Here is a 12,284-nt window from a genome sequence, read left to right as displayed (position 1 = left end):
TGTACACCTTTTACCAAACCAAGATTTTTTTTCCCTCTCAGGAAGAATGAAATATGGCCAGGCTTTTCAGTTTGGGCATGAAGGAAATACATTTGCTGTTTCATTTTAGGAAGTACATATTTTTCGGATTATAAAATGCTCCGGACTATAAGACACACCTAGCTTTTGGGGAAGAAAACAAGGGAAAAAAATCTGCCTCTGCCTCCCAGCAATTTGCCTCCTTGCAGCAAACAGCAAACAGCCTGATCAGCTTCAGCACAGCCTGATTTAGCACAAGCAGCTGATTGGCAGTTGGATCTGCCTCCCGGAATACCGCCGATCAGATGTTCCAGGCTGCGGGGATTGCTGCCGCCACCTATTGCTGCCTCCCCGCGCTCCATTTTCGGCCTCTGCATGCCCTGTTCCAGGTGGCAGAGATCACCGCTGCCTATCCCCACCGCCTGGAATGGGCTGAAAATGGGATGTGCAGGGACGGCAATCCCAGCAGCCTGGAACAGCTGATAGGCAGTATTCTGGGAGGCAGATCCAACTGCCAATCACCTGCTTGTGCTAAATCAGGCTGTGCTGAAGCTGACCAGGCTGTTTGCTGTATGCTGCATGGAGGCAGAAGCTAAAGGGTGGGGGCCGGTGGATGAGTGGGGCTTCGGCAACATTCGCTCTATAAGACACACAGACATTTCCATCCACTTTTTTTGGGAGGGGGGAAGGGCGTCTTATACACCGAAAAATACGGTAAATTGTTTTTAGTCTACCCTGAAGTATAGATTTGAAACTGCATCTCCAAGGGCCGACATTATCAACAATTCACTGTCGCTCACTGTTGGTCATCATTGAGAAAGCTTAATAAAGATGATCCAGTGTGCCATATTATGCAGACTGAACTATCCAAGCCACGAAACCTTGCTTAAGCATTTACCACCTGTTAAACATACTAGTGTTCTTCCCCTGGTTTCTCAGATCATCACCTCAGCATTTCTTTTCAGTTCCTCAGCTTCCGCTTCGGAGTACTCCATGTCTAGAAAATCCTCATTCCCAGAGTCATCATCAGAGCCAAGACTATCCAGGAGAGAACTGTTAAACTCTAAACAGCATGAAAAGGATACTGCATAAGATTCCTGATTTTGTGCATAAAACAGAGATGACAAAACTTTACATTCCAGTACACTGTCTCACTAGAAGTGCAAAATATTTACCCTCTCTTTATTAAAGGAAATAATCTACTATGTTAAATCTTCAGAGACATAGCAAGCATTAAATATACAATAGGTACAAAGTTAAGATTTTTCAAATGCAAACAGATCAGTTTATGAGGGGAAAACTTTCTTTCCAAAAATGCAAGTTTTTAAATGTTTTTGCACTAACTGAAAAAGTAAGATACCACCAAAGTAACACATAAACTGATTTGCATCAATTAAAAAAAATACATGATACATTGCTGCAAGAAACAGAAAAGGCATGCTAAACTCTTATACAACACCTTAACTGAAAAGAGTTTCAGTGAATTATCATAGCAAAATGCATAAAATATTTTGAAAAAATTACCGCTCATCTCCCACTGCTATATAACTAGCCCTACTTTAGAACTATGGCTGAACTAAAATACATAATTCTTACTAGTTTTTATAACTTGTTTTGCAGAACGTCAAACCTGAGAAGAATACCAGGAAATTAAATCTACAGTTCATAGAACCAATAAACCTTTTAGTAGAAACCTCTCGTTCTCATTTTTCACAAATTAGGAATCCTGGGCAGACTTGCTTGCTTTATCTCGCTTAGGATTTATGAAATAGAGTCGAGCATGCTAAGACCTAGTCAAATTCAGGTTAGAGAAATAAAACAGATTGGAAAAGAAGCCACTGAAAACTGCTGAGACTCTATATTCTGCTTGTTTACAGGGCTGCAGCACCATATCCACTTCATACCAACGGCTAAAACGTTAACTATTTTTGTTTGTAGTTTCCCTATACAACATTTGATGCCAACCAGTACTTTTTCCTATTCAGTTTTATGTGGATTCTTGGACATATATTACATACCACTGAAGTTGTATGTACCATTAGCTTCAGAAAAGAGAACAATTTAATGTTTTAAAATAAGAATGGTAACATAGAGTTTTACTGAAATTAGAAAATTACATTCTGGAAATATTGGGGGAGCTCTGTGCAGCCACCTATGTCTATTTTTCAAGCAGAGAGGAATGGCTATATGCTGTGTACTCAGAGCCAACCACTAGAGTTTACTTGTATTGCAAAAGCAAATTTCACCCTTACTTTGAACAATTAAATTATGCTTTTAAAAGATGTCCATTTTTCTGTTGTGTATCTCACCTTGTAGACTTAATTCAGTGGCACGTTTAAGATCATCATCCTCTTTCTGCTCCCGCGCCTCCTGCTGGGGTAGAGATTCAAGCTTAGTTCTCTGAGATACTTCCTGTTTTTATAATTGCTCTATTTTTCCTACCGATACTGCATGAAGTTAGTATGCAATGCAGCAAGTCCCTAATCTCACCACATGCTCCCAGGAAGAATGTGAACTACTTCCCAAAAAAGTCCAAGAACTATTTATTTATTTGTTTGTTTGTTTATTTATTTATTTATTGGTTCGATTTATATGCTGCCCTTCTCCGGAGACTCAGGGCGGCTTACAATGCGTTAAGCAATAGCCTTCATACTTTTTGTATATACCTGCTTAGTAGAGCTTTCGGCTCCCCCAAAGTGGTGTTCTTTTTATACAAAGTCAGTTTATTGCCTCCACAATCCGGGCCCTCATTTTACCTACCTCGAAAGGATGGAAGGCTGAGTCAACCTTGAGCCTGGTGAGATTTGAACTTGCAGTAATTGCAGGCAGCTGGCAGCTAAGTGCTACTTAACAGCACTTTAGTCCGCTGCGCCACCAAGGCTCCTGAATTCCCCCCCCCTCTATGTAGCAGAATGTATGGTGTATTCAAACTAGCTGAGTACACCATACATTTCTAAATAAACAGTATAGGAGAAATTGCCTTCATTTAGGGAAAAAAAAACCTAGAATATCAAAGGCTTGCAGATATATGGTTTCTGTAGGTTTAGGGGCCTCTCCTCTCACTGCTAAACAATAAATGGCCAAACACATTTGAAAGTTTTTCTTCTTTCTTAATCTATTCACATATGCTTCCATGTCCGTTTTCTTTCTTTATGCATTTGTAAATATTTATAAAAGTATATATAAGAAATATTTTAAGAAACTAGTAATGAAATGAAGGATATCTCAAAGGGCTATACTCTGCTGTTTTTTACTATACTGAAAGACAGCTCCTCAGTGTGCGAATGGGGCCTTCCAAACTATGCAAAGATGCCTCAAGAGGCACCTTTCATATATTCCCATCTTTCTTTCCAGTAAAAAAGTGAGGCATTGTTTTTTTTCCTCATACACACTTCACCCTATAATTGATCTCTCCTTAGTTACTAACTGTTCTCAGTTTTGATTGTTGATACTTTTTCTTTTTACAAACATTTCTATTCTGCCTGCTCTTTTGATTCTAGGCCTCTTGTAATTTAGAAGCAACAAAATCATAAGACCTGATCATAAAACCTAAAAAATTAAAAACAAAACTATTAAAAATTAGTAGTCTCCAATTTACAACCTCAACTGGATGTTGGACTGGAACATCCATCACTAAGTATTGTGGTTGTTAAGTGAGTCATCACATAATGATACCCAACTTTATTTACCCTTTTCCTATGGTCTTTAAACCAATCTGACCTCTCCCACTGACTTTCCACCCCCCCTTGTCAGAAGCTGGTTGGGAAGGCTGCAAATGGCAATCATTTGACCCCAGGATGCTACAACTGCTGTAATTAAGTGTTAGCTTTGTCTTGCTGACGATTAAGTTGCATGCTGTTTCCCACCCATCCAATCTACTTTCTTACAGCCTCTAGGCACTAGGTCAGAACTCTGATTGCATCTCCTGCTCAGCTTGGGAACAAATGAGAAACCTTGGTATCATTATCATATAGATTGTACTTAAATCAAAACAGAACTATGATCTACCCTAGCTGTTTCAGACAGATGCTGAATAAGATGAGAGATGGGTCTTATTAATATTTGTGGATTGTGATTAAATTGCTTTTATTTGTATTTTTGGAGTTTTGTGCAGATTTCAAGAGTCTTTGAGACATAGGTTAACAAAAATCTCATCCAAGGAGCAGGATTATAGTAAAATGAAAAATAGTTTAATTATGGATATCATGTCAAAGGAAACAACAAAAGCAAAACCTTCCAATAACGATTCTTCTTAACTCTGGAACTACTTTTTCCAAGGTATAATTTAGAAGAAAGGAAATTCCAACAGGGGATAGATACCTATAATAATTTAAATATGAATTCTTGAATACTAACTATTAAATGAGGAGAAACCATGGACTCAAAATGAATTACTATAAGTTATATTTTCAACTGCCCAAAGATCACAGAAAGAAAACCTATGATCTCTTCTTTCCTGGTAATAAAAAAACATTTTCAAAAATATGAGAAAGGCCACTAGGGAATTTATTAGAAGTAATAAATTTTGAAAGACCATGAGAAAATAAAATAGGTAGAAACAAAATATAAGAACCCTGTGGCACAGTGGTTAGAATGCAGTATTGGAGGCAATTCTGCTGACTGCCGACTGTCAGCAGTTTGAGTCTCACTGGCTCAAGGTTGGTTCAGCCTTCCATCCTTCTGAGATCAGTAAAATGAACACCCAGATTGTTGGGGGCAATATGTTGACTCTGTAAACCACTTAGAGGGGACTGCAAAGCACTGTGAAGCAGTATACAAGTCTAAGTGCCATTGCTATATAAGAAAAATTACAGAAGAGCATCTCTGATGGACAATGACCTAAATAGACTTCCAAATCCAAATTTGCTAAAATTGATGTTTTAAAAAATGCATTAAATTCAGTAAATCATATCTTTGCTAAAGGATTTCTATAAAAACCAGGTTCGTAAAAATAGGTTTCTAAGTTTGCAATTATGAAATAAAATCATGCAGTGCCATATTATAAAGTGAGGTTACAAAGAATTCTCTCCCTAGAAATAGTGAGGCAGTCACATATCATCACGAAAGGTGCACTTGTTCTTACTTGTTCTTGGAGACTCTGAGCCAAAGCTTGCTGTAGTTCTTGTTCTTCCCTCTCCCTTTCCATATCATACTGTTGCAGCCAATCAACCTCCCCCTGAGTGCCTTCTGGAGTTTTGTTTTCCTTGTTTTCATCAAAATCTTTAGTTACCTTTGTCAAGTTGGCATAACCTATGGAAACAAAATGGCGTCTTAATTTTTTTGCATGAGTTGTGGGGGGCTGCTAACTGAATTGCAACTGGGTAAATTAAGGATGGATAACCTTTTAATGACCACTGCATTTAATAGGGATGTGTGTAGGGTGGCCACAGAAGCCTATCACACATGTGAACAAGAAGTTGGACTAGTTTTTGTATGCACATTTTATATTCTCATATTGATGCTTATATCATCCTTACCTCAAAAAAGAGAACACTATGCTGGCAATTTTCAGCAGAAAAAGAAAGAACTTGAGAACTTCCTGCAGCCCCAGGACAACAGACTACCTTATTCCTGGGCTAAATCTTTTTCATGCTATTCAGATCTCAAGAGCAAAATGAGCAAATTAGTCCATGATCATTTTGGGGGGGAAAAGGTTAAGAGGAAAGCAGAAAAAAATTGCTTTCAATACTTATTTAGTGTTTTCCGATTAAGTCATTTGTGTAATTTACGCACTGAAATACACACCAGAATATGATGGAAATCAGTATGTGAAATTTATCTCCCATTTTTGCTCTTGCCTTTCAAAATTGTGACTAAAGATTTTTTCAAAGACATTCCTATAGTAAAAAAAGACAGTTTTGCTTCATTTTCCAATTTTAGTTGAATATTATTGATAATTATGAATTGTAGAATGAAATATGCCAGACATAAACTTCACTGCGCATTTTAAGATGCAAGCCATCATGACATAAGTATTCAATCTTTTTTAAAATGCAATTTAATACAAATAATTTTACAATAATAAAAATAGACTCAAAATAATTTTATCTATTGGTAGCACAGCTTTTGCCTTTCTCCCTTCCCCAAATAAAGATGGGATTAAAATATAATAGTTCAGGAAGGTAGATCATATCCCTACTCCAACTCTTAATACCTATCTTGCAACTCTGAAAATGAGCTGAAATTAAAGCACTAAAATGAGATGCCTACCCAACAGAATTTCAGTGGGGTGATTTTGAGGCTAAAAAAAGGATGAAAATAAAAGTAAAAATGGGAGTGAGTTTGGAATTGTGTTGATTTCCATCCTATATTCTCATCTCCCACCTGCAAAATAACAATAAACAAACAAACACCAAAATGAAACTGTCCATTCTGTAATGTCACCAAGTCAACAGATGGCTTTTTTGTAGCCTACTGGAGAGTCAGAAATCTGAAGAGCTCACCATGCCACTCCATACACTGTCACTCAAATTCTACCCTTTTCTTCCCCTCTTACCAGACTCTGCAGTAGCTTTGGGTTTATCAGCATCCTTAAGTTCCATATTATCTGGCAACTCTTGCATCTCATCGTCTCCAAAGCCAGTATCGGGGCTATTTGTTGGCTTATCTTCATCGTGGCTTGATGGCGATGCTTCACGTTTACTAATCTCCAGGACAGCTGCTAGAAGTTCATCTTCACTCATTGTTTCGAGCCCACTATTTACTGACTCTGGGGACTTGGGATTTTCTGTTTTACTTTTCTTTGAGCTCTGCAAATAAATAAAAGGCAAAACTCACTGGGATCCATTCTCTCTCAGGATACTACACCAATCACCGCAGTATGAACATATGTTAAGACATAAAAATGAGATAGACATTCTGAACATACAATCGTAATCCAACACTGCTTTGATATACAGAATTGTTCTGATATCATCGGAGAAAAGTCTGGCTTTGAGTGCTGAAGATAAGCTATATTAAATAAATAATAAATGAATAAATGAATAATAAAAAAATTCAGCCCTGCTCCGCTTAAGAATATCCTTGTATACCTGCCATATCATCTGCAGCCACAAGAGGCCACTCTTAAAAATTAAAAACAATACATTCCTCTATTTATGAATGAGTTATGTTCCAGTGTTCGTAAGTGCAATTTGTTTGCAACTCCAAAAACAAAACAAAACAAAAAAACCTGCAGTGCAGTTCTTGCCTGGCACGGGTGGCATGCCAATGGGCTTTGGGTGGTGGCAGGACGGGGTTGGTTTCTGGCGCACTGTATATATATATATATGCGCAGCATGCTGGAAGCTGACTCTTTCCTGCCTTTCCCTACTACTGCAGAGGGTTCACTCCACCCATCAGGTTTTTCTGCAAAGCTATTGCTTGTGTGGAATGAGAACTGTGCTGCACCTGGCTGCAACTCCAGCTTACAGGGTGCTGGGGATCAGGAGCGGATAGGAGGGAATGTCACATATGTATAACAGTGCAAGAGAACCTGGCTGTTTCCTGCCTTCCTAGTACAGGCAGGTTTATTTATATTGACAAAACCTAATGTTGCATCTAATTGCCACAAAAAGGTTATGTGATCATCAAACATTCTACTACCAAGCTCTTTTCTTACTTTCTCAAGCTCCTCTTGCTGCTGTTCCCTGCTCTGGAAATCACACTGTTTCTGACTGTTTGCAACAGGACGTTTTAGTGGTTCTTCTTCACTGTCTGAATCCAAATAATTTAAAATGTGACCTTTATTCTTGAATGAGTATTTTCTGAAAAAGAAACAAAAAACTTTAATTCACCATTTCAAAAAAGCCTTCTAGTGATGATTAATATCAGCTTACAAAAACATTCACAGAAAAGCTAGGCAGATGGCAAACTATAATTCCAGGAATATAGTATAAAGATTTATTCAAAAACTAATCCTCTGCAAAATCTATTAAAAACACTTTCTCAATCTAACATTTAGAAATTCTTTATAACACGAACATTAATATTCTTGGGTTTCTTGAGCAGAAAAAATGAATTAGTACAAATTTGGGGTCAAACTTTTCTTGTTTTACAAAAGAGACATTTTATAATAGGCCAGTATATATGAACTGGAGAGTGTGTGTGTGTGTGTGTGTGTGTGTGTCTATATACATATATATATATATATATACACAGTATATTAACTAGAATGTTTCATGCAAAACTTCATTAAATATTTAATATATTTTAAAATATTAATCTTGTATTCACTATATTTTTCTCAGTTCTGGTAAAGGAAAACCAACATGTTCCCATAAAGCTACCATGTGATCTATCCAGAGTAATTAGTGCCTTAACAATGCATTAGTAAAGGTGTTGCTAAATCAGACTACAGGCAGTCCTCACTTAATGACCTCGCTTAATTCAGCAGCCAACCAAGTTACAAAAATCAAAGTTAACAATATAAAATAATGCACCAAATTTTCTAAAATAGAAGGCAAATATTTAGTGCAAAATCAATTTCTAAAGACTTAAAACATTTTGGTCTTTTTTTCAGATACTTCAAAATCATGCTACTCACCGACAAGGTGTAGAAGTCATTACAGAGCAGGAATTCACCATCTGGGACACTTTTAATGGCCGAGAACTGTTTTAAAAGAAAAGTAGTATTTATTTCAGAAAATTATTACATATAGCCATTTTAATGGGGATCCAAGTTCATGCTACAGTTTTAAGAAACTATGACCAGCAGTCTTTGGATTAACTGTCACAGCTGGCACAAAATTTGCGGACATCTTTTAAATCTGAGTTCTCTATAATGTTGTTTCATAGATCAGCATCACAACATCTCACTTTTTCCCAACAGGCACCACTTAATCTTAATAATTTAGAAAAATCTAGATTCTCTAGACTTTAGTCCATTATTTCAGGGGTGATACCTGAATGTAAATTCTATCTATTGTATCCAAAGACGGTTAAACAAAGATAAATTAAAATTTCACTGTTAACAAAAATAAACCAATCTATAAATACTATTACTAGAATAAGTGGAAGAACTCACATGGCTGATTGTGCACTCCATCCAAGATTAAGTGGGGGCTTTGTGCTTTCTGTACAGTGTGACTGCAGAGTCAAAAATCTTGGAATAACCACTTGCTGCCCTACTTTGTGATTGAGGGAGAGCACCACATTGAAACTGTACCGTTTCAGATGAAGTATTAAAACCCTTTAAGAGACAAAAAGGAATGGAAATGTATAGATTGTTTGCTATGTAGAAACAATATTCTCTTTAGTAATACATTAAAAACTATAGGCTCTCCCTGCTGTCAGTTCCTTATAAAAGTATGCATTCTTAACTTATAAATGCTGGAGATGGATTCAGTTTTTCTTGTTCCAAAGTATGGAATCAGAGCGAAATTCTATCCTACCTCCAGCCACAAGCAGAGGAAGGTAATTGTGCAGATTTCCTTTTCCTTCTGCAGTGTTCCCTCATTCTAGAACACCCCTCTTCACTATTCCACACTCCGAGAACCCTCTAGAGCAGGGGTGTCAAGCTCATGGCCTGCGGGCTGGATGCATTACGTACTGGCCACGCCCACCCCGTTTAACAAAGGGGGGGGGAGGAAGTCACGATATATCACATGACGACGTGATGATGTGAGTTTGATACTCCTGCTCTAGAGCAAATATTGGGGAATGAGGTGGGCAAATATTGGGGAATATTGGGGAATGAGGGGTAGAGCCTTCTCTGTGGGCGCGCCCACCCTCTGGAATCAACTTCCCTTGGGTCTTTGATTGGCCCCGGACCTTCGTACCTTCCGCCGTGAGCTTAAGACATGGCTGTTTAAACGCCCTAGCCTGGACTGATGGGGTCTACTGTTTTAAATTGGTTTTAAATTGGTTTTAGTCTGTTTTAGTCTGTTTTAATGTGTATTTATTGGGATTGTTTCGTTGATGTGAGCCGCCCTGAGTCCTTTGGAGAGAGGGCGGCATATAAGTCCAATAAATAATAATAATAATAATAATAATAATAATAATAATAATAATAATAATGGGGAATCTGCAGAAGAAACAGGAACTTAGCAAAATCCTTACAACTACAGGAAATAGATTTGGAGTCCAACCTACCATTTTACACCTTGTAATTGTAAATAAGTTACTGCTGCTTTGCCAGTTTTTAACAAAAAGAATTTTGCTTTTAAAATTTGATGGAAGCATTGTCAAAATGCTTTACTAAACTCCTAATTTCCAAGAATGACATTCTGTTCAAAATTTAAATTAATGTAATTCAGTTATTCTAGGACCAATACCAAGCACTTGTTTTTGCCCTAAATATTTTTATCTCAGATTCTAAAAGTTGCCAGTATTTTGGTATAACTTTTGTACCAAGTTCATATACGTACCTGGGAAACCGACTGAATTTGTGTGTAACAAGAGCAGATTTTCCACTACACTTCTCACAGGAGTATTCTATTTCTTCTGCCTAAGAGATATAATATGTGCAAGTTTGTAATCTGATAAAAAAATTTTTTTAAATAAAATCTTTTCTTTTCCTGTTTTGGTATTCCTCCCTCCAAACAATTGCATTTATTTACACCTAAGAATAGACAATCTTTCATTACAATTACACCAAATATCCATGAAAAAATACAGAGAACAAGACATTGTAAAAGAACCAGAAACTCTGACTAATTTGTTTTTGAGATTAATCCAGTTAAAGTTGGCCCAAAAGTTACATGACCATTCCTACAGAGAATTAATACCTTCAGAATTTTTTTTACCGTAAAAGATTCTCCCCACCCACCCCATTCCCAAAAAAAGTCCATGGAGAAACTTGAAACGAGCTCATGTAACTCTAACATATTTCCACAAGATTACTCTTCAACATATAATTGATTTGCATTCAACTTGCAATTTTAAAAAATGTACACAGTACAAATAATATTCAGAAAACATTTACAAAAATAAATAAAATTTCAGATATAATAATGTGTAGAAGGATATATATTGCATACCCGGAAAAAGAGGTCCAAAGAATCTTGGATTGATCGAGAAGGAAGCAGCTTTTTCCTTCGTGGCAAGTCAATGGAAAGATCATTAAATTGTTCCCTCTTGATGACAGTTTCATCACACCTGCAGGGAAAAGTTTTACCTCATTTAGTTTACCACATTTTTAATACCATATGCAGATAACATTTTAGCACAAGTTAAAATGCAACATCTTTTAGTCCAGCTGGGTCCTTTTTCTTTGACATTTGTCTCTTCTCAGAATACTTTTCCAAATGCTCTGGAGGTTCCCATAACTTTCTTTAACAGATTTTTGGGGATGGGATATGGGTAGGCTAAAAAAAGAACAGCCAAAATTATTCCCATACTTCATTATTGTGAGAGCATTTGCTGAATGAAAAGCTGTGCCATAAAAGGAATGGCACTCCTGGATTCCTCACAAGAGTTCAAATGTTCTTAAATAAGAAGTATACAATATTAAAATACTGACTGTAGCTTTTTCCCTGGACAACTGCAATCTCTGTGTTGGCATCTGTTTTCTCCCAGATGCTTCTGAATTACAAATCCCAAGATGTCATTAATTGCAAGCTAAGGTTCAAAGCCAATGGTTGGAAACACTTGTCTAGATAAATTAAAATATGCCCATTTTTACTATTTTCAACGTCTTTGAGAAAATATGTAGGGCCTCCTGAATTTCAACTAAAGCAGGAATTTGAATAGGATGTTTATCTATATATTTTTTCCAAGCTATGCTAGCAGTGCCCAGTGAATGATGCTTAGTTACATTAGAATCATCCACTACTTAAATTGCTTGAGAAGCCAGGCCTTGTGTGTATTAACATCAAACTCAATGAGAATGATATGAGGAAAGGGACGCGACAGGAATGTGAAAAAAAGAATATCTTTAAAGACTTACATTTTACATATGATTGAATGCTGAACTTCAAATTCTAGATTTGCAATTACTGGACATGTATAAACTTTAGTGGCTGAAAAGTCATCAGATATGCGTCCGGACAAGTTGTCTTCACTAGAAATAGGCTCACTCTTCCAAGTTTTGTTCAGCTTCTCCATGTCCTCTTTCAACTGATCCAAGCACTGGCTTAAGAATTCATGAGCATCCTAAAATCATCAGTATGTTTCTTAAAAGTGCAGCTTTAACATTCCTTCAACATATTTATACATAGTATAGATTCAACAGTATAGTATAAATTATTTAAAGCTGGTTCAATATAATAGAACTCCTGCAGATAGTCCTCATTTAGTGACCACAATTGGGACCAGAACTTGATCATTAAGTAAAACAGTAGCTAAGT

At 36.8% G+C, this 12,284-nt stretch overlaps 1 protein-coding gene across 9 annotated transcripts in view; it reads right to left on the bottom strand.

Moving 5' to 3' along the window:
* USP37 (ubiquitin specific peptidase 37) overlaps window positions 1–12,284 on the bottom strand; it is a 39,712-nt gene that overhangs the window by 5,182 nt on the left and 22,246 nt on the right. For 5 of the 9 annotated variants that reach the window (XM_034433696.3, XM_034433695.3, XM_087881656.1 and 2 more), the window contains 10 exons: window positions 11,885–12,090; window positions 10,977–11,094; window positions 10,365–10,444; window positions 9,023–9,187; window positions 8,543–8,608; window positions 7,619–7,763; window positions 6,515–6,767; window positions 5,102–5,268; window positions 2,328–2,391; window positions 966–1,081 (listed from right to left, as the gene is read on the bottom strand). In XM_034433696.3, the coding sequence (XP_034289587.2) occupies window positions 966–1,081; window positions 2,328–2,391; window positions 5,102–5,268; window positions 6,515–6,767; window positions 7,619–7,763; window positions 8,543–8,608; window positions 9,023–9,187; window positions 10,365–10,444; window positions 10,977–11,094; window positions 11,885–12,090 (1,380 nt within the window). The remainder of the gene's footprint in view (window positions 1–965; window positions 1,082–2,327; window positions 2,392–5,101; window positions 5,269–6,514; window positions 6,768–7,618; window positions 7,764–8,542; window positions 8,609–9,022; window positions 9,188–10,364; window positions 10,445–10,976; window positions 11,095–11,884; window positions 12,091–12,284) is intronic. The other 4 variants (XM_087881659.1, XM_087881660.1, XM_034433697.3 and 1 more) reach the window with 1 other exon arrangement.

Source organism: Pantherophis guttatus, chromosome 1 (genome assembly GCF_059756535.1).
Source record: "Pantherophis guttatus breed Tessera chromosome 1, ASM5975653v1, whole genome shotgun sequence".
Taxonomy (NCBI): Eukaryota; Metazoa; Chordata; class Lepidosauria; order Squamata; family Colubridae; genus Pantherophis; species Pantherophis guttatus.
This window is presented reverse-complemented; position numbering and strand designations above follow the sequence as displayed.